The sequence below is a fragment of the Apiospora marii genome, assembly GCF_038362585.1.
Source record: "Apiospora marii strain CBS 49790 chromosome Unknown utg000012l_segment0_segment0, whole genome shotgun sequence".
In the NCBI taxonomy this organism is placed as follows: Eukaryota; Fungi; Ascomycota; class Sordariomycetes; order Amphisphaeriales; family Apiosporaceae; genus Apiospora; species Apiospora marii.
The window spans coordinates 876,675-898,165 of NW_027117383.1; the positions used below are offsets into that span (position 1 = coordinate 876,675).

The 21,491-nt window shown below is 52.2% G+C and overlaps 9 protein-coding genes across 9 annotated transcripts; 6 read left to right on the plus strand and 3 right to left on the minus strand.

Annotated features, from left to right (window-relative positions):
• Positions 1-749: 749 nt before the first annotated feature.
• On the plus strand, positions 750-1,283 carry PG985_015083 (uncharacterized protein; the record flags this gene model as incomplete). The annotated part of the gene is made up of 2 exons (XM_066834849.1): positions 750-893; positions 1,035-1,283. 2 exons carry the CDS (start codon positions 750-752, stop codon positions 1,281-1,283), a joined length of 393 nt encoding a protein of 130 aa, XP_066677459.1.
• Positions 1,284-2,671: 1,388 nt separating this feature from the next.
• Positions 2,672-4,411, minus strand: PG985_015084 (uncharacterized protein; the record flags this gene model as incomplete). Its single annotated transcript, XM_066834850.1, has 1 exon — positions 2,672-4,411. One exon carries the CDS (start codon positions 4,409-4,411, stop codon positions 2,672-2,674), a length of 1,740 nt encoding a protein of 579 aa, XP_066677460.1.
• A 412-nt stretch (positions 4,412-4,823) lies between these two features.
• Positions 4,824-5,634, plus strand: PG985_015085 (uncharacterized protein; the record flags this gene model as incomplete). The annotated part of the gene is made up of 2 exons (XM_066834851.1): positions 4,824-4,826; positions 5,257-5,634. The coding sequence occupies 2 exons, from the start codon at positions 4,824-4,826 to the stop codon at positions 5,632-5,634; spliced, it is 381 nt and encodes a 126-aa protein (XP_066677461.1).
• Positions 5,635-7,119: 1,485 nt separating this feature from the next.
• Positions 7,120-8,880, plus strand: PG985_015086 (glycoside hydrolase family 61 protein; the record flags this gene model as incomplete). The annotated part of the gene is made up of 3 exons (XM_066834852.1): positions 7,120-7,274; positions 7,905-8,024; positions 8,700-8,880. The coding sequence occupies 3 exons, from the start codon at positions 7,120-7,122 to the stop codon at positions 8,878-8,880; spliced, it is 456 nt and encodes a 151-aa protein (XP_066677462.1).
• A 524-nt stretch (positions 8,881-9,404) lies between these two features.
• Positions 9,405-9,935, minus strand: PG985_015087 (uncharacterized protein; the record flags this gene model as incomplete). The annotated part of the gene is made up of 1 exon (XM_066834853.1): positions 9,405-9,935. The coding sequence occupies one exon, from the start codon at positions 9,933-9,935 to the stop codon at positions 9,405-9,407; it is 531 nt and encodes a 176-aa protein (XP_066677463.1).
• A 255-nt stretch (positions 9,936-10,190) lies between these two features.
• Positions 10,191-12,559, plus strand: PG985_015088 (uncharacterized protein; the record flags this gene model as incomplete). The annotated part of the gene is made up of 6 exons (XM_066834854.1): positions 10,191-10,434; positions 10,504-10,522; positions 10,601-10,739; positions 11,361-11,618; positions 11,707-11,878; positions 11,931-12,559. 6 exons carry the CDS (start codon positions 10,191-10,193, stop codon positions 12,557-12,559), a joined length of 1,461 nt encoding a protein of 486 aa, XP_066677464.1.
• Positions 12,560-12,726: 167 nt separating this feature from the next.
• Positions 12,727-14,529, minus strand: PG985_015089 (SRSF protein kinase 3; the record flags this gene model as incomplete). Its single annotated transcript, XM_066834855.1, has 1 exon — positions 12,727-14,529. One exon carries the CDS (start codon positions 14,527-14,529, stop codon positions 12,727-12,729), a length of 1,803 nt encoding a protein of 600 aa, XP_066677465.1.
• A 1,876-nt stretch (positions 14,530-16,405) lies between these two features.
• On the plus strand, positions 16,406-18,658 carry PG985_015090 (uncharacterized protein; the record flags this gene model as incomplete). Its single annotated transcript, XM_066834856.1, has 3 exons — positions 16,406-16,459; positions 16,533-17,853; positions 17,922-18,658. 3 exons carry the CDS (start codon positions 16,406-16,408, stop codon positions 18,656-18,658), a joined length of 2,112 nt encoding a protein of 703 aa, XP_066677466.1.
• Positions 18,659-20,437: 1,779 nt separating this feature from the next.
• Positions 20,438-21,402, plus strand: PG985_015091 (uncharacterized protein; the record flags this gene model as incomplete). Its single annotated transcript, XM_066834857.1, has 2 exons — positions 20,438-20,920; positions 21,007-21,402. The coding sequence occupies 2 exons, from the start codon at positions 20,438-20,440 to the stop codon at positions 21,400-21,402; spliced, it is 879 nt and encodes a 292-aa protein (XP_066677467.1).
• Between the last annotated feature and the right edge of the window lie 89 nt (positions 21,403-21,491).

Genomic DNA, 21,491 nt, shown 5'->3' on the forward strand with positions numbered 1-21,491 from the left:
GGGCCAGCACATATCCATACAATTGATTGCCAAATTTTCGATGAAATGCTGGGAGCTCCGACAACCGCTTTGGTGGTGCAGCGCGGCAACAGTGCAAGATTGGGGGCCAAGCTTGTGACACTGGGTTTCTAGATACACCCGTACGAAGGGGTCACCATCACACCACTTTGGGTTGCGATTCAATTGATTTAATCTTTATATTGATTATCGTGCATTGGTTTCCAACCCTGCTGGCCACAATCCAGAGCCATTTGGTAGCGGCCATGTCGTGGCGGCCTTTTCCTTCCCAGTTGCATGCAATTTAAGTTCCAATTCCCGACCTGTGACCTATCGACTCTCGGCGTTAGTATCTACGCTTCTTGGAGTGGACAGGATATCTCAAGAGGGAATAACGAAGGCTTTTCGAATGAGCGGTTATTCCATCTCTTATAAGACAGTCGGGTAACGTGGAATAAACACTGGAACAGGAAGGGATAAACACCGAGAGTCACTTACTACCTATCCCTATCATTACCCAAAGTTTCTCATAGATCGCTTGGGCTTGTCGTCGTGAGAAGAGAATGTTGTGCGATCTGATACCGGTCAGCATACTCTGTTTGTGGCGGTCACGTGATACGTCGTCTGGAACGACTTCGGGTCAACAAAGTACTCACACTGGGCATCAGCTTCACCGAAATGTACTGTGACTCGGACAGAAACGCCATCCAGAACTTGACTGCCCCGGTCCTTGCATCCATACACACCTCGAGATGGGAAGCACCCAACATATCCTCAAGCTGGGCGTGGGTGACGCGCGTCTGCTGCTCGTCCTGGCCATTTTGAGGTACCATGCGGCAGAGGACGAGGTCCTTGTAGTCCCCACCCGCCTTGGCCTTGAGACGGCGACGCATCTGGTCCGTCTCGTCCTCCTGGGAGTCGCGCCCGACCGACTGCACGGCCGACAGCATGCTTCCACCGGGCGGAGGGGGCGCGGCTCGGCTAGGGGGGCCGCCGCTTTGGTTGACGCCTGACATGCGCATGTTGCGGACGTCCAGGTCGAGATGAGGGATATCCCAGGCGATGCCGGACGCGATGTCGCCCAGGTCGCCGAGACTGTCGCCAAAGTAGTTGGTGCCGGCCTTGGAGATGGGGCGGAAAGATTCCCCCTTAATGGAAGCAGAATCCCTGCTGGTGCGATCCCAGCCGCTAGCCGCCGCCCCCTTGTTGTCTGCAGGGTGCTGCTGCTTCGACTCGGGGGTCCTGGAGAAATGCATGCTGGCTGGGCGCGCGGCAATTGGATGTGAGTGGGGGTGGGGGAGGGGGTTATGCAATCAAATCTATGACGACAGGGCTTGGTCGTTGGTCGACAGGGATGCGGCGATAGGTTGATGGGCTTGTCCGGGTTCGGGTTGCGCGTATTTACTTTGTTGTTTTGATATTGGGAAGTCGGTTTAAGCTACTCCCCGCTTGGGCAGCTGCTTTCCTGGCCATAAATACCGGTCCTTAAAGATGTGGCCGGTGTCTCAGCCACAACCGAGCATTAACCGTAGCACTTAGTCAGCTGGAGATCTGCACATGATTGCCGGTCGCAGCCAAGGCCGGCGTGCTGGAGTGTGAGATGTTTGACTGCCCAACCTAGCTCGGATCGCCCTCGGCAGACCCCGAGCTCCAGCCCACTCATTATGCGAGGCTAAACCGGCAGGTTGGGTCGCCAGGGGCAAGCCTGGATGGCGGGAAAAGCCCAACACGAACCTCATTGTTTTCTTTTTGACGACTTTTCGTGTTTTTCCAGTCGCTTTTCGCATCGGGCCACTTCTCTGGGCGGAAAGTCCTTTCACCGCCAATCAATTGCTGTAATTGCGCGGGCGCGGATCACGTCGCAGCGCGTCTCTGCCGGGTGTGCTCAGACCACCTTCTGCGCTGTCCCGTCGGTCCTGTCCCAGAAATACGTCACCGCATGTCTCCTTGATATCCATTTTTCCGGAAAACCGCCTCCCTGGTTTTTCGTCTCCTGATATTTGGCTCAGATCAGTACACTGGGACTTGATCATATGCAATTGCAAATCGCAATGGTCATCTCTTTCAAGGGTCAAACTGGAAAAAAATGGATAAATCAATCAGATTGCCCTGCCCGGCGCTTCCCTCACCAAAGTTCGAAAATGCGGAAGTTCCTATAACCCGGCCGGATGATGACTACTGTGATGACTGCTTATGTGGATCCGGTGATCCCGGAGCGAAGTATTTACCCGCCTAGCCCTGTTTCATATGCCGAATCAGTAATGAAATATGACAGCGCCTATCCGTATGTGGTGATAATGATCAAAGCGAAAGTCGATACCAATGATTTTGTCATTGTGGGAGAACGGGAACATTTAAAAGTGGCATTCGTGACACACTGGAATAGTCAGGCTTGACTCTGCCAACGGCTGAAGCATTAAAGTAAAGTAGTTGACCGTGCAAGACAACTGTACCCCTTACGAATAATCATATGAACGTTTGCACATATCAATATCTCGTTAATGCTCATTCACTTTCTTTTTTATCTTCCCACCTGTTATTCCTGCTTATTTCACGAGTTGTTCCTATGGTCTTGAATTATACCATTTAAAGGATTAGAACAAAGCTTTATTTACATCTAATTGAGATAGTATTCAAATACGTCACCGCATGTCCCCTTTTTGTGAGCCCCTGCTTAGCGTGGGATAAACTGCAAATGTTGGAGAACGGATCGGCGAAGCCAGATCGGATTCAAAACTTCCGCCAATTTCAAGATGTCCTTGTAAGTGAAGCAAGTGATGGCAGCTGCAATGAGAATTGTTCCGGCCAGTCCAGCCATTCCGAAGCCGAGTATCCGTCCACCTAGCACAGTATCATGTACCATGCCAACGATGAACGAAGACAACACCAGCGCCCAGGTAGTGGATACGGCTAGAGTGAACATGGTTGTCGATATTGCTTTCACCACATGCGAAGAAGGGCTGTAATCGGCTAGCCTTTCTTGCACCCATATTGAGACCCTGACTAGAGCGATCAAGACAGCCACCAGTGTGATGAGCAAGACGACAACCCCGCAGAAGTCATAGAGAAGCACCCCAAGGTCTATGAAACGTGTCTGCATGCTGAGGATGCTGGAGGCTAGGCTCAATGGAAGGAAGACGCTGGCCAAGATGGACAAGACCCAGAGGCTACCGGACTCCTGGACCCCGCGTCTCAGCTCGAGAAATTTGAGATGGTGTTCGAGGTCTTGTGTCAACTGGTCCACTTCGAAAGTGACATTGGAACACAAGCCTTGAGTTTCTGCGTTGATCGCTCGTACACGTTGCTGCAGCGAGTCGCTTGCTATACTGGGAATTGTGCTATTCAAGGAGAGTAGTAGAGATTCCACCGTCGTAACAAGCTGCCTTGCGTTGGAAGAAAGTTCCTTATAGATATATGCGTCGTTGGTGATCTCGTTCAGGAGATGAGACCTCATTGCGAAGCTGCGTGAGTCTAGAAGCGTTGTTCGAACCTCGGTGTAGCGTTTTCGAATCGTATCGACCAGCTTGGTCCACTCATGCAGCTGAACCTGGGAATGCCATACCAAAAGGACTTTGCGCTTCTCGGAAACTGATACCGCATCATCAGTCAAGAGGTCAAGATAATTGCCGCGAAACTCTTGTAGTTTTCGAGCATAATCTTTCATGGAACCACGGACTGCTGTGGCCGACTCTTCGCTCAACATTTGACTGATGGTTTCGCTCTTTTGAAATGAACGACATGTGACGACAACTATTTCGCTTTCGTTAGAGATGGATGAATGGCCCTCAATGTCAGTGATCGATGAGATCTTACGGTTCAGTCCTCCATTATCGGTATCTTCCAGTATCCAGACTTGTCTCAGTATCTTAATCAATATCTTTTGAAATGTCTTGGACCCCCTGACTCGTGAAAGCTCAGACGCTCTTAAATTGATGTTCACGGGGACTAGGAATGTAGTTGACTCCCAGGATGATGTTGGAACTGAAGTCGACCATTGCTCGCGGATCGCTCTATATCCCCGTGCTGCAGCATGGGTATCAGTTGGTTCCATCAATTCTGTCGCATTCATGGCTCCATCCTCAGTGGTCCTCGCAGACAGACCGAAACATCTCCGGAGTCTGCTGCAGGTCGCTTCATCTCTAACTCTATCAATATCGTGTCCAACGAGTACACGAATCCCACGGCTCCTCATTGACTGCTCGAACTGCCCACTTGATTCAGGGGTCGAAGGCAGAGACCATGTCGGAGTAATTTTCTCAGTACTATCGTCGAGCGGTAGGTTGTGAACTTCCACGAAAGGTTCAGGGAGATATTTTCTCGATTCTGCCTCGGTGAGTAATGCAGAACGGGCGATCGAGTCAATAGCGAAGATGCCGAGCGGCAGAAGACACGACACAACGCTAATAACCTCCATGATTGTCGTATCAGAGGCCTTGCACAACCAGTTATTTTGGGGGCTACACTTAAATCAGTCTTGTCGAGTAAACTTATTATGATGTTGAGATGTGGTGTGAAGTAGAAGCCTTGCCTCGGTTGATGCCTTGTTTAGGCTGTAAAGCCAGATCGCTGCCTGTTTATCGCTACAATCTGACTGGCCATAAGATCAAAACCCGCCTATCTCCCTGTTATCAGTTGGGGCCGTAATTATGCTGGCTGATATTCATTTGGCGCTCTGCAATTACAGCACTGGTAAAAAGGCCACCGAACACTCGTAGCCCCGAGTCAATCCCACAACAGCCTGTAACCAAAGTTGGAACATGTAAGGAAAAGCATTGAGCCCGAGTACTAACTTTGGACAAATATACTACTGCTACTACAACGACAACATGGTGACGTAGGCTCAACGTCCCTGATTCTATTCAGCGGCAGTCTCTAACTATCCATCATATAGCCGTCACATACCGACCGACCCGCCCGGCGCTGCCAGCAACAGCAACACCAGCAGCACCAGCCCCCCCCCGCCGCAACCGCCACTGCCACAGCCGAAGAGAGGACCTCGCTGTCCTGGCCCCGGCTGGCCCCCGGGGACCTGCCGACTCACGGTGTAAGCATTTACTCTTTTGGAACGAATAAGATATCTTGAAAAGGAATAATAGGGATTAGTCGAGTAAACGGTTACTCTTTCCCTTATAAAATAATGGGACAACGTGGAATAAACACTGGATTAGGAACGAATAAACACCAAAAGTCGCTTACCAGGGACCGGAGGGAGTACCAGTCTGGTTCGTCTGGCTGGAGAAGTTCGGTCTGCCGGCTAAGGTGGCCAAATACGTCCTGGGTGTGGTCTGTCAGAGGGCTCTGGCCATCCTCAAATTCCGGTGGGGGCTGCGAACCGCCTTCTTCATAGACGAAGGGACTTCCGCCATCGCCGATCTCAACGCCGCCGCCGCCACCGCTGGTGATCTCGGCGTGGCGAGCCGTGCCGCCGCTGCAGGCCTGGATGCTGCCACCGCCACCATGAGAAGACACGCGCCCGCCCCCGCCACCGCCGCCGCCGCAGCAACAGCAGAAGCAGCAGAAGCAGCAGAAGCAGAACCAGAGCCCGAGCCCGAGGACGAGGAGGGTAAAGAAGACGAAGGAGAAGAAGAAGAAGGCGACGACAGCGACGAATGGTTCAACGTACCTCTCCGGGTCTAGTAAGCGGTTTCTCTCAAAGTTCCACCACCGCCGAAGCCAGAGTTCTTCCTTTGCAGCTTGGCAATCATCCAATCAAGTTTGCATAAACGATAGCAATGTTGTTATCAACTTCCCAACACTTCAGCGCTTCAAGTCAACTCTTCTTTGAACAATCACATCAGTTATCAAATCACTTCAAGTTCTTGAGCAAGGAAGCACAAGGAAGCACCCTGCAGCACGAAGAATATAAACCTCAAGAATGGCGCCAGTCATGGTTCAACTCAGACATCAACAGTATCTAAAACCTCAGCGTCATGTCAACCACCAGCTTGGCTCGTCGAAAGTCACCCCTTTGTCGATCAGGAACCTCACCTCGTTCCAGATCCGACTCACACCACGCCGAATCAGGTCATCCATTCACGCGTCTACCAAAATGTCGTCCAGCACCATCTTCCGTCACAGTTTTTCTTCTACATCGATCCAATCTTATCTCCGTCACATGTACGGACTCACGTACTGGGTCTTCTGCTCAAATCAACAACATCATCTTCTCTTCCCCACCAACAGTCATCAACCAGCCTTACTACGCGTGGCTGTTCTCACCATCTATACACACACAACATTCACGGGATCTTCTTCACCTCATGGCTACAAAGGGCTTCCACTTGTCATTTCAGGATATCACCATTCATTCCCCAAACGAATACCACCCTGAACAACCTTTCTCTACACACCATCTCTCTGGGAAGCCTCGACAGCATCGTCTCATCCTAACAGTCATTGGTGATACCCCTAGACCATACTTCCACTGGGGCACATATATCACAATTGTCGGTCTGCAAATAACGTCAACTCATTACCCGTCTCGATGTAACTATCACAGAGTCCGAAAGCCCATCACCCCATGTTTCATGTAATCATGGGCTTCGCTCCACGAGCATTCGTGCAACCCATCATCACCTTGAAGACATACGATGTATGAGTATAGGTCGTGGACTAGCCGCGGCGCCACAGAGCTTCTATTACCGAAGAAAAGCCAGCCGCATACATATCAACCAGAATAATCATCCTCTACTATCCTGGAATACCGAAATCGTCGGGCAATTGCGCCATCGATGGACTACATCATCAGCCTGGTACCTAACACATTCAAAGAGCGGCAAAAGCGACTAATGGGCATGATAACATCGACTCATGCTGCTGTTTCTTCGATCTAGCAGTGAATACATCGATCGGCGGCATTGAAACACCCTTCATCGCGTGGATGTACTTCACCACAGACAGCAAGTGCATGGAAAAGTGTACCGATCCATCAATCGGGCTATAATCACGTCAACTGGGCTACCTTACCAACTCAACTAATCAGCAGATACCTCGGCTATACCACCTTTCCTAGTACAATACAATTACCCAGTCATTTAGGAGGAACTTGATAGAGAACTTGCGGATCACAGGGCACCACCGGGTTCCTAAACTCTTGTCAACAGTCGGAGGAGTGACCTCACCATGCTCATCCCGGCCGTCTTGGCTCACTACACCTCCCTTGCCCTTATGGCCAACGGCAGGAATACCAACGCCTGGGAATACCTCCGTAAGACCACCAAATTCCAGTCCAACGGCCCTGTCGAGAACCTCAAGTGGGACGCCATGCTCGTCATCCTGTACATCCACCAAACTCCGAGCTAGTCACACAACAGTCACGAAAGACTTGAAACGTGCAGACCTGCCACAATCATTTCCACTCTTCAGAGCACTAGCTTCAACTGCCGTGCAGGGTTGAAGACTTGGGAACCAACGAGGAAGTTCTGCTATCACAATAGATGATGATGTTGCTTTTGGTTTGCTCGGGACAGTCATGATTGCAAACCACACAAGGCCGATCTTTCGTCAAGGCACAGTGGACATCCCAAGCTTGATGTTATTCCTGATTTCGATCTTCTGTCAACCACGGTCAACAATTTTCCCTTTCTGGATAGAGCCATTCCAGTTCGGCGCCCTTACACGATACGTGGTCGGTGGTTACGGTTAATAAACCGATAGAAAGAGAGGGAAAACGCCTTCGAGCCTCCCAAAAGCCGAAACGTTAGGGGGAGCTGTTATCTGCGCTTCTGACATAATTGTTGGTATCTCTTCAGTGGCTGGGTAGCGTCTTTTGATCATCCGAAGCTAGCACTCAGGGTAGCGACTTCCGATCTGTGCAGTCTGTTCGACAATGACGCATCCTCCATGGTCGAATCGTATCCTTCATAGCCCGTTGGCAGCAGCAGTTGGGGCATAGTATCAACCAACAGCGGCGATGTCGCCATTACATCCTTACGAGGACGTCATCGGACGCTCCCATTACCACCTATTCCTAATCACTACACGCCACAGGAGATCAGCGCCCGCAACCGCTTCAGTATAGAGACATGGTAAGCTTGATCTCCCTTGAAATACACTCTGACTTACATGTCTTGTAGTTTTGACATAACCACTCCCGGGATGGTGGTCCCAGCTAGACCCAGCCACCATCATGAGCGACAGATTCGTAAGTATACTTGATCTAAGAAACCTGAAAGAATGATTCTAATAACTGCCCAATAGAAGATCAACTTTCAATAGCCCATCATCGCGGTGAGTGGGACCGGGCCTACCGGCACCCCACCGGTGGTGTCCCTCCTGGTAATTCTGGTGTTGGCGACGTTCCTATAGGCGTGGCTGCGCCGCCTCTTGATCTCCTCGGAGAGATGACGCCGGTTGGGGAGCCTTGCGCCTCTATAAGGACGGGACCACCGCCGCCGCCGCCGCTACATCGCGTTCTGCGATGCCGCCTCCGCCGCCTCCCACCAGCTTGCCCTCAAGGCCAAGCTCGGCACGCCAGCCGGCTGGATGGTACGAGGATACGCCCGGGCTGCGAACGGACACTATCCCCTCACTTTCGCCGAGGAGGAAAGTCTGGCCAGCTAGCGAAAGGTCCTTGGCTACCGCCACCAACGAGGTGAAGGAGGGGAGGGGGGGGGGGGGCGAGGGCGGGGAGAGGAAGCAGACCCTCTCTCAAACGAAGCCTTAGCGCCAACCAAAGCCTGAAGGGAACTTGAGGTAAACAGTCTTGGAATACTACGGCGACGACACCCTGCCCGCCGCCTCTCGCCCGAGGGGGTGAAGTCGGCCCGAGTCCGACACAACAGCCTCACCGGCGCCGGCGACACATTCGCCGATCGGCTGCCGATCGATGAGCTAGAGGGCTGGCTCGCCAGCGCGCACTCCAACCGGACCAACGAGGAGTAGGAGGAGGAACCAACGCCTCAATATTATACCAACAGCAGCGCTGTCGCTGCTAGGAAAATGTTATCTGAGTCTCCTACTACCATTGATTACTGAGCGCCAAACGCCCCAGCAGATGCTGGTTGCTATTCGAGCTTGTTAGATGACGTAATCATCGCCTAACAGGAAACAGCTCAAAGAGACGCAAACATGCATTGGTGATCAGTGGCCAATCAAGGTACAAGTGAAAAGTTTCTCTTCGCTAGTGCAAGCACATCGACAACACCTGATTTTCATATTGATCCAATTTCAAAGCTGATCATTTGTGTAGATCTCTCTTGAATCTCTTGCAGTCCGTTTGCACACATAAGCCTCTTCGTTGCGACATGAAGGTCTCGATTGTTATTCTGGCTTCCACCCTAGTTGCCGCACACTGGCAGTATGGAGAAGGAACCAACAGGCCAGCGACCACCACACCCGTGCCCCTCTCTATTCGCCAGGATAAGACCAACCAAGAGCTGACCTTCATCACTGCCCTAAACAACGCCCTACGTCGTAACCGCGCGAAGAAGTGCCAAGGGCTCGACCAGGAAAACGTCTTCGTCGAGCGGCTCCACCGGTTTCTGGGCTACTGGGAGCCAGACGACTATCAGACGGGCAACAAGACGGAACGGGACATCCTGGTGCGCCTGGTAGAGTATCAGAGCGTGTACCAGACTATGTTTGCCCACGGCGAGCGTGGGGCCTTCCCCGACGATGTTGTCGACCACATTCGCAGCATACATGACCTGGTCACGCGAGATGGTGGCCTTCACGGCGCCAATCCACGCGTTCTGGACCCACTCGATATCATATTCGATGACGTATGCGCGGATACGGGGAAAACCAAGGTACCACGGCGCGTCCAGGAGACTGTTGACGTCGTGCTCCACGGGATGGAATACAATGCCGAGTTGGGGAACTCCAAGGCTCCGCCGCGCCCATGTAAATGCCACAAGGAGTACTCGTGTGGCGTCACGGCAGAGCTCTGGTGGGATGCTGATGAGTCGGTTTGGGCCTGCGATTGTATGGAGTATCATGGCTGTGAGAAGACTGGACTGTGACGGGCGGACTAGAGCCATGACAACATTCGGCGACTTGATACATGGCTCTGTCGTCTAGGCATTAATATCGATTCAAATCAGACCTGTTTCCGAAAGCCTTCGGTAACCTTTCTGCCTAATTTATGCGCCCGTATCGTCGGCATCGCACCCACCCTCAAGGATGAGGAGCTTTCCACAGTCGCCGCCGCCAAGCGGACCCGTCCCGCTACTCGAGTAGTGATCGGTTAATCCATGGTGTTGTCATCGCTTCTTTGCTTCACGGGCTGGACTATTACCAAGACTTTACGTGACGCCAACCAGGATGTGATGAACATCACCAGAGCTGAATCCCCCTCCTTGAGTGCTGAGTTAGGCGCTGGAGTTGGAGCGCAGTGTTCTACCCAGACAATGAGCGTGATTTCCCTTGGAGAAAAGGAAAATGGGGCAACTGGCAAGGGAATTACTTTACACCGACACCTCGTGGACGGTTTCTGTGGTATGTCGGTACGAGTCTCTCAGTACCCCTTTCGACATACGATAGGGTATTTGAATAACTGTCAGTCAGTCCCTGATGTCCTCTCCAAGTAACAAAACACGATCTTCGGCTGCTGCTGCGCTGGCGACCTGGATAACATCAGCCTGGCCTAACGTCGGACCACAAGGCCGGTCACCGGTTCGGTCGATGGCGTTGTCTCCGATCCCGACAAGTCACATAGCCGGTCTCCACCTCAGAATCTCCGGTGGGGTGTTGACAGCTCACATAGCGTCGATTACGTGATCGACAGGCGACTAAGCAGTCCGGTATGCTGTTTACTACTTAATGTAACAGTTGAAGCAACCACTCACTTCCGGTCAGGTCTAATCCCACCGAGTAAAATCAGACAGTTATTCCATCGCTATCGAGACTTTCCAGTAGAACCATATTGCATTTCCAGCTCGACCCGATCATGAGATGCCTGGTTCAGCGGGGAAGCCTCCTTATCGGTACTCGGGGTTCCGGGTATAGCTTCGGTCTAGACCCAGGGGCTACTCCACGCTTAACCTCGCTAAGGCTTCCCTATGCGGACGATGTTGATAACTCGGGGCTAGCGCCTCACCACACTGCCTAGTCTGGGCCCACAAAACCTGCAACTCCGAAATGGTGCTGACTGTCGATTGCACGATGATAAAACTGCCGTCAGCAATCTGCCAAGGTATAAAGCGAGGCGTTCTGCCGTAACGGACCATCGATCACGCACCCAGCTATTTCTCATGTTTCTCGTTGCTAAGGCTTACAATGAAAACTACTGACACACTGCTGGACAATACCACATACTTACTCACCCGAGCATAAGGATGGCTCAAAAAGGGAAATTGTGGGTGTGTATTTATTCAAGCCCCTGGACTCACACCAACAATCTCTCTGGCTAATACGGTCTGTAGATCACCGGTATCACTGGTTATATCGGCTTCCAAACCTTGACAATTGCACTAGAGCGTGGTTACAACGTCCGTGGTGTGGTGCGCAGCGAGAGCAGCATCGCAAGCTTACGCAGCAAGAGCGACTTGATTTCTCGCAGCGAGGCTGATGGCACCCTCGATTTCGCCATCATCCCATACTTTCTTCAGAAGGATATGATTACTAGTACACTGAATGATATTCGGACAATAGTCCATATCGCTTCCCCTTTGGCCACACAAGTAGGTTGCCATCATAGCCCCTATTCGCACATATCCATCTCGAGCAGACGCATCTACGTAGCCAGAAACCATACTGACAAGATAACAGGCCGATGACTACGATGCCGAGATCATCCAGCCCGCGGTAAGCATGGTAACCGTCGTACTGGAAGCCGCAGCGGCGACTCCGTCCGTCCGCAGGGTGGTCATCACCTCCTCCTGTGTGACACTTGTCCCATTCGAATGGAACTTCGCACCTGACAGCGAGCGGCTCTATACCCGTAGGTTTCTGGTTAACCTTACTTCATATTGTATTTGCCCTTCACCCCAGAGCTTACCAAAGCGCTCGACACAACAGCGAACGACCTCAATTCGGACCCCAAGGGACCCTACGGCAGTCCCATGGAGGCGTACTGGGCCTCCAAAGCCCTCGCCCGGATCGCCACCCGCGACTTCATGGCCGAGCGGCAGCCGCACTTCGACTTCGTCAACCTCCTCCCTCGGTCGTCATCGGGCCCGACACGCGCATCACCCCCGGCGCCCGCCCCGAGGACCTCGCGGTTGAGGCGCGCGGGGCCGTGCTGGCCTCGGCGTTGACCGCGGACCTAAATTCGCCCTTTCCGTACGTGGGCGTGCCCGTGCACGTCCGCGACGTGGCGCGCGCACATGTCGATGCCGCGGACGAGGCGCGGGTACCCGGCAACGCGGAGTACATCCTCAGCTCGGACACGCCGGAGGGCGTGGTGTGGGACAGGGACACCGCCCTCGTCGCGAAGAAGTACTTTGAGGACGCAGTGCGGTCTCGAGAGATTCCTTTGGAGGGGTCGCTGGCCGCGATCAAGTGGCGGCTGGATGCCGGCAAGACGGAGGAGACGTTTGGGTGGAAGATGACCAGCTTTGAGCAGACGATGAAGGAGATGCTGGACCAGTACCTCCAGCTAGCCAGGGGCACTTCACTCTGATGGCTGGGCTCTGTGGGCTACCATATGTCAATCACGTTCAGCAATGAAATGGTTAATCAGAACCAGAAACATATGCATTTGTTTTAGTCAAGTGGTTTTTTTCTTCTTTTTTCTTTTTTTTTTTTTTTACCATTGCCTTAAGAATCTCAAAATCATAATTCAGGATTTTATCGTACTATATGTACAACCACCGTCACAGGCTCAGGGGGCACAGCTAACGGGGCCGCATTCCGTTGACTTCGGAGAAAGTCTGACTGGCTTGCTATCATATACGCAACGAAGAAGATCAATGTGGCAAAACCCCCAAGGAAATACGAGCCAATTGCCAATGTCTGTAACCAAGGACGAAGCCGCGATAATATACTTTGGCCTTCTTGAACATGTGGCTTGGGACGGCTGGACCTATCGTTGCTATCTTGTAGAGCCGGCTTTGCGGGGGCCACCTCTGAGTTTTCTATTGAAGTGCTGGGTCGTGACTCAACGTCGGGATGCCTGTTCAACAAGGAAACTGTGTTGGACTGGAGCTTCGTCTGTCGTGATGCGAACAATGCATGGTTCATGATCCTGGCTGTGTTCCACCTCTGCTGGGGGTCCCATTGAAATATCTTGTGCAAAAGATCGCCAAAAGTGTTTATCTCCTCCTCAGTCAGTCTGAACGTCGTGAATGCATTATCAATGAACCCTCCAGTGTGTTCTTGACTAAGCTCGGTCTTAATGGGGTCCTCGGGCCCATCGCGCACGCCAGTATTTGAATCCCGTTGACTAATCTTGGTGATGTAGGCTGATGGTTGGATGTTACCTGCCTCGGCACTATCGGGAAACTCTGGTTTGGGTGTCTTGCCCTCTCCACCGTGGCTTTCCCACTCCTCCAGTTCGCTTGCGTATAGCTTCTGCAGCGCCCGAAGCCTGAAGGGCGGCAGACAGGGACCAAGCCAGTCCTCCATTCTCTCTATTAGATCCGAAGTGTAAGGCAGAGTCGAAGGAAGACCCCGGCAACGGAGATCCATCAGAGTACAACCCAATGCCCACAGGTCCGTCCCCACGCCTTTATCGCCACCGATGATGATTTCGGGTGCCGCATACCTTCTGGGTATGCCTAGATCGTGTGGATTTAGGTTGGTTGTCTCGTAAGACTCTCCAAAGTCCACAATGGCGATGTCGTCGGACACGTATTGCCAGAGACTTTCCCAGTTGATGCAGGTGACAGCGTACTCGGGAGCATGTGGGCTCCTCCCGCCGGCTTCCAACTCGATGTCTACCATGCCAGGCCGTCCCAACAGCTGGCGCATCTCGTCGACTCCGAGATCATCAAAGCATCCGTCCTTGAGCCTAAGGAGCACGTTTTGGGGACGGAAGTCACCGTGGCAGATGCCGTGGCGATGGAGGAAGTCCATGCCCTTCACGATCTGGTAACTTATATGGTTGATGCGACCCGGGTCATCGCCGGCCATGTGGTCCATCAGGTCGGAAAGTCTCGGGCCTAGCAAGGGAAGCACCGTACACAGGTGGCGTCCATTAGGCGACTCGATCCAGAACGTCTCCAGCGGCATTGCAACTCCGTTATCCAAAGCGTCTTCGACGGATACAGACTCCCGTTTTAACGTTTGGCTGACTAGCAAATCTCTGCAGCTTCCGGGTGGCTGACTTGTTGCAGACTGGGTTGCCTGGTGGACTTTCAGGGCCCTCCATGCTTTGAAAACAACGTCATAACAGAGCCACACTGTTCCAAACCCACCAAATCCAAGTTTATAAATGACCTGAAACCGATCGTTTATGAACTTGGGCTCGTCTCGTAGCGACAGGTCAATCGGGCAAAAGCCACCAGGCTCGTATCGTTCGAGATCCTCTATTTCGTTTTCAACTTCGAAGCCAAGAAGATCAAAGTCGCGGTATCTTGGCTTCTCCAGGCTTGCGAACACTTCAGGTGTCAACATGGCGACTGGCTCCTCTGTGTCATGATGCGCAGCCATATTGATAGCCCAGACCGCCTGTTTTCAACTTGTGAGAGGGAAAGATACAGGAAGATTCCTTTATGAGGAGCTGTTCTAACAGGAGCTCGCTTTGAATATTTGAACAAAGAAGCGTTTAGCGTGGTGGCGTGACAAAGAGCCCTGTCATCAACTTGACAACACAGGCTTGAATCCTGGTCTAGTAGCTCATCCTCTAATTCGAGAGCGACATCAGTACAAAGGTCGTCTCTTCCAAAGCATCATTGGACACGATCGTAGGATTGAACCGAACCACTTAAGCAATGCTACCTCGATACGTATTCTGACTGATATGGTAGTGTCTACCGTTGGACAAAGCCTGCCAGATCGGCAGACTAGCTACCACAAAGACCTGACTCCTTTGAGATGCAGTGATATAACATTTCTGAGCGGGTGTTGATTTGCTGAAGCTTACGATACATCATACATCCAACACCCAATCGAATGCCTGTCTTCAGATCCAGTATATCATCTAGGAGTATAAAGAACAATGTCGGGGCTGAAGTTGGAATTCGATGATCAGTTCAAGTGGGATATAACCCAAACGCTCCCGAAAGGAGGGCCACTGCGAACTGCAGATTATCAATTGTTTACGAGTGCTAGGACGATAGGGCAGGGGACAGTCCAGGACCCAGCTGTACAAACCCACTTAGATCCGCTGTCAAGATAAGTTCGGAAGAAAGGAGCTGATCATTCGAATAGGTGCATTGGAACTCACTTCATAATATTAAGGACCTCCAAAAGGCGGCACCGAAGTGTGACCCAGAGCTTTACATAAGAGAAACAGAGATGTTTGCTGTCAGGGAAGTAAAAAGATTGCGAAAGGGGATAACGGACATCTGGATACGGCAAGTGTCACCGCTAACCACACCACCTAGCGTTAGCAATCAAGGGCTGACTAGTCAAAGAATGCACGTCCACTCAGTGGCAAACACACGGAATGAAACCACCAACAGACGATCAGGCAAGACCGAGACTGCGGACCCCCACGTCACGATATATCTCGGCACTGGGAAAGACCATATGAACTTGCACGGGCACTTCTACGTGAGATGGCCCGAACCTCCCAGTCCCACCGCCAGCGAGAGAGGAGCTGGACCGTCTTCGCCGGAAGGCATTTCAGACCACCCCCTATGAGCTCATGGACAAACGGGATCGCAGGAAATCGCCCTCCAAAATCACCTCTAGTAAATGGGAGGCACGTAACCCGGAGTTGTGGGCATGGGATCCCAGTGGAACCAAAGTCAGAGATTTGAGGGGACAAGCGATCAGGAACTTGGACAAATGGTGAATACGTATTATGGAAAACTTTTGATGTTCATTCCATCTTGGTCCAGCAGAGTCTCTTGGTTACTCTGGTCTACAACTAATGGATGTATCTCTGATTATTGAAGTTGCGCGTATTTTCAAGAGAGCAAATGGCAACATCGAGGCTCTGCAGGCATTTTCAAATCGGTATCGTGAAAGGCTCGATGCATACTAAATTGTGATTTGAAGGCATCTCATCGACATTGCAAAGGGGAGAGTTTAGTGAGAAGTCGAGACAAGAACTGTACGTAGTGCTGTGTGAGACGAATGGAACATCGAAGGCTACTGTGAACAAAAGAAGTAAGGTCTCTAATCTGATTGGTTGTGTATCTGTGTGCCTTATGATTCTGTCGTAATGAAGGCCAAAGGCCCATGCAAGAAGACGTGTCGCCAAAAAGTAGCGCGTCTTTGTTGATTTATTATAAAGATACATTCTTTAGTTCACAGATCTCTAAGATAGGAGCCCGACATAAGTACATCATAACGTCGCTCATCCAGCAGCAGTCTATCCTTTGATACCTATCAACTGACACGATCGTTTCAACCCACCATGGAGATTGAAACTGTGGCAAGACGATTATCGTCCGTCGTCATAGGCGGCCAAGTAGACCTCCCATTCCCTGACGATCTCTTAAATTTCCCTAGGCAACTCGAATAGTTGACTGACGAGGTTGCAGAAACTGTCTGACGACATACTATGGCATACGGCCAAGTCCTTTCTCCATCACCCAGTTGACGTCTTCAACGTCGCAAGAACGTGCCACAGCCTATGGAGCATTTTGGAGACGGAGATTTATAAAACAGATGTCCAGTTCGAGCGCCGCAACGTTAGAAACATGAAACTGGCAGAGGAAGAGGCCAAATTCAGGGAATATCCTAATTACGTGCGCCGCGACATCGATGAACTGCCACTTTACCCAATGCCCCGAGCATGGGTCAACTACGAATGGATGATGTCAGAGGACTATAGAACGCCGGAGGGCCCGCACGTGGGCCTGTTTCCTGACGAGTTTCTTGCAGTCCACACTGGGGACCGCTGCCATGGCAGCGACAGCGACTCCACCAACTTGAACGCGGAAGGGGTGCGCCCTGGGTGGTCGTCCCTCAACATTCTCCAGTGGGCCTGCTCAGCCGGCAAGGTGGCTCTTGTCGAGAAAATGTTCAAGGCGGCCGAAGGGATTTGGCCGTTGTACCTCGAGTATCCTCACCAGATGAGTCTTCACGCGCCGATCCACTTCGCGGCATGGTACGGGCACACGGATGTTCTACGACTGTTTGACACGGGGGACGAGTACCTTATGACCATGAGGTCCGATTTCAGGTGCTGCCGGGACCGGTCTCTCGATCAGGTTTTCAGTCACATCAACCCGGCCCTCAGGGGTCGGATCCCGTATGGCTTTAGCACCGTGCACAAGGACCGACACTTCGGCCTTAACCCTCTTGGCATTGCGATCCTCCGGGGGCATCACGAAGCCGCCGAGTACCTCGCCACTTTCCACGACGAGAGCATCGTCGACGAGATCAGAGTTGATATCGTAGAGGACTGGAAGCTCGTTGACCCGGCATTCAACCCCGTCGTCCATCCGCTACACCTCGCGTCTTTCATGGGGATGGAACGCGTGGTCAAGACCATCATCGACCGGGGCGCCGGCGCCAAAATCAACGTGCTGTGCGTGCCAATGATGTACAGCAACGCCCTCTCGTGGGCGGTGGCGCGCCGGGAGAACGACGAGGTGATCCAGTTGCTCTTGGACCACGGCGCGGTCGCTGCAAATTGCGATTCCCAGAACCGGACGGCGCTGGACTGGGCGCTGCAGTTTAAATGCCCAGAAAACGCCCGTCGGATGGCCGAAGAGAACGATCCCTACATACACGTCTGGTTTTGGGGCGGCTACACTGCTAGCTCGCTATCCCTAAGCATGGAGGACGATGCCAACTGGGAGTGCACCCAGCGCATCCTGCAGAAGTACCCGCATCTGACCGACGAGTTAAGAAGAAGTGCGTGCACGATGCGTTTGCGAATTCTGATGCAAAAGTCAACATGAAGACGCTTAAGTGGTGCATAGACCAGGAAATGGGCCTGGGCCCCCTTTTCAAGGAAGAAGTAGGCGCAGGAGAATGGGATCGTTTTGACCCACTCAGGAATCAGAGCATCGGCATGGCGGTCATACACTACGTGGCGGAATCAGGCCTATTTGGTGCCGACATGCTCGCTTCGATCCTGGAGAAACGACCGCAGGACATCAACCTCCCGAACATGTATGGAGAGACGCCCCTATCGCTGGCGCTTGGACAGAACCGGTACGACTCGGAGCAGGTCGCATTCTTGCTGACCCGGGGCGCAGATGCGCAGGCCTGCCCCATGGAGAAGCAGAGAGTCATCCTTACCGCGGTGCAGGAGGGCAAGCCCAGTACCGAGATTGAGGAGATCATCCAGAGCTTTCAGTCAGCCAGATTGGCCGAGACGGACGACCAGGACGCGGGTTGGGAGCCGGACAGGAGAGCGTACGTAAAAAGTGCGGCAGAGCTGGGCATCGGTCGTCGACAGGCGCAGATCCTGCATGAGAATCGTGTCCCACTGTCTGCGACGAGTGAACTTCGCAGCTTCGGGTGGACCGTGGACAATATGGTCAAGCGTACATTCGATCGACGGCTGACAAAGGATGGCGGCACGCTGCAAGAGGTACTGGGCCGCCTGAGGGAGGAAGAGGAAAAAGGGGTTGCAGGTGAAGGACCACCATTGGTCTCCACCGCGGACCTTCGTCTATGCTATATAATTGCTGATAACAAACGTAGCCTCTGATCAATGGCAATGTGTGCGATTGTGCGGACCTGTCAGGCCAGCCAACATGACACCATCGTCCTAGACGAGCGACCGTTGGCGCTTGGTGCCTTTTGATCCATCAGTGCTTGCATCACTAACTACATAGTGCACTCCACAGCATTGGGGGAACTGAACCTGCTGTATATCCGAGAGAAATGTATGTAGTCTCGTTTTGGATGTTCACTTTGGACTTAACAAGGTAACAGTAGCACCGAGGGGCGGTGGCAATGGTAAAGCAGGTAGTCTGCGTTGGTCAAACAGATATATTGCTCCTGTCAACTTTGGCCAGTAGCCAACTGGTTCGTAGTCCTCGACGTCTTCTACCTTCCTAGCCACTTCGTACCCTAACAGGACGGATTCGCGATATCTTGGCTTCTCAAGCTCCGCAAGAAACATTCGGACATACGAAGGACGCTGCCTTCACCGTATCGTCATGGGTTATCATATCAAAAGATTTACATTAGTCTCCTTTGGAAGACGATCGAGGAGGGTCAAGCCCTTTGTGAAATGCCATGAAACGTTGAGGATTCGCTTTATGGGTCTAAGAACAAAGGGGCATACGACACGATCTCAGATCTTAGGGTCCTAGAAAGTGCAATAAGAATCCCATCGCAGCGGGTTTAGTACGTAGACCATATAAAGAATCCTCCATGGTATCCTTGTGATGTAATGCGTCTTCATACCCTGTGCAAGATCCATTGTAGGCCCAGTTCAGTTGCCTGTGTGATAAATACTAGTCACATCGCAACCCGTCACCTATTCAGTCAAGCAAACTAGGTAATCATTGAACAGTCAAAGGGATACCAAACATCACAGACACCACCATGGAGATCGAGGACGTGACAAAAGCCTTATCATCGTCGACGATAGGCGCAAAAGTAATGATAATCCAACGTAGACTTCCCTCTGCGTATCACTACTCATTGGAGGCGAATCGCTAACACATGAATTGTGTAGACGCTCCCAGAAGACGTCTTCTGGCATGCCGCGAAGTCTTTTCTGCACGATCCGGTAGACGTGTTCAATATCGCCAGAGCCTCTCATGGCCTGTGGCAATTGCTGGAAAGCGAAATATACAGGACAGACGTATTGTCGGAGCAGCAGAAGGCAGAGGAAACGGGGAATACCAAGCGTCCATTCGTGGAGTATTGGCAAGACCCAGAGAAGGAGTGGGCAGGGCCGATCACCCCAGACACGGGGATGTTTCCCGACCAGATAGGGAGGGTACGACGAGAGCTATGACTACGTCAGCGCGTACAACGAAGTAGTTGGCCGCTCGGAGGAAGAGGCGTTTCCCCGCTGGAAATCTCTCTCCATCCTCCAGTGGGCTTGCTGCGTAGGCAACGTGGCGATGGTAGGAAAAGCATGTATTGCATCGGATCGATACTGGGGGCCTTACACTATGTGGCCTCACTGTCAGAGCCTACGTTCCTCGATCCATTTTGCGGCCTGGTATGGACGAACTGATGTCCTGCGGCTATTTGAGAACCATGAAATCGAGGGAGAGGGCGCGCTTTTGAACCACATCTCCAACTTTAAAGGTCTACCGCGCCAATACTTGAGCAAAGCACTCCAGCACATCAACCCAGTCATCGAGAACCATGCCCCCGGTGGGTATATGTTAATGACCATGGACCGGCCCTTCGTGCTGAACTGTCTCGGGATTGCGATATTGCGGGGCCACGCCGAAACTGCGAGGGTGCTCCGGTCGACGTCTGGATGTGGAGCGGTGACACATGCTGCGCGTTAGCGTTGAGCATGGAACACGATCGCCACTGGGACTGCACCCAGCTCATCTTCCGAAAATACCCGGATCTTCCGGAGATCTTCCTCAAGAAGTGCGTGCACAGCATGTTCCGGCGGGCGTTTTATACAGATGACGGCGTCAAGACGCTCAGGTGGTGCATTGAGCAAAACATCGGCCTGGACCCAATCTCTGCGGAGGAGGTGGATGAAGACCCGAACCCCTTCTCCTACGACAAAAGATGTTTCGGTATGTCCGCGGTGCACTACGTGGCGGCGATGGAGCAACTACCGATTGATATTCTGGCTTCGGTCCTCAAGAAACGGCCCCAAGACATCAATCGCCCAAGCGAGTCGGGTAATATTACCCCACTCGCCATGGCCCTCGGGGACAGCTACTACACCGATCACCGCCATGACTCTGAGCAGGTCTCCTTCCTCTTAGCAAATGGAGCTGATCCGGAAGCATGTCCCACCGAGAGACAAAGAGTAATTCTTGTAAGTATCGCGTGTCCCATTCTAGGCGATGTTCGAAATACTCTGTTTTTGTCGACAAGAAAAGCGCTAACGCCAATGGCATGTAGTCAGCTGTCAAAGAGGGCAAGCCCGAGGATGAAATCAAGAATATGTTCGAGAGTTTCAGAGACCCCAAAGATGTCGAATTCGAGAAAGATTGTGCGCTTCGAGCGGCGGAAAGGGAGGCATTCATAAACGAGGCGGCGGAGTGGGGAATCACATCCGAACAGGCGAAGTTGATACTCAGGAGGGACGTCACCCTCTCGGTAGTGAATGACCTTCGTAGCTTTGGATGGAGCGTAGATGACATTGTCAAGCGCGCATGCAAATGGCGCTTGAGAGACGGGGAGCGTAAGCTAAGCGAGGAGCTGGACCATCTTGTCGAGGAAGAGAAAAATGGGCTACGCCAGAGGGACGATAGCTGGAAGGCTTCTTTGCCAGCTGCTTCGGTTACAGCAGATTAATCGGAGGCTCTGATTGTGAAGAAGTCGCAAACAGCGGCGCATGCACGGCCTTTGTCAATTAGCTATTGCGATTCAAGAACATCCCAGTA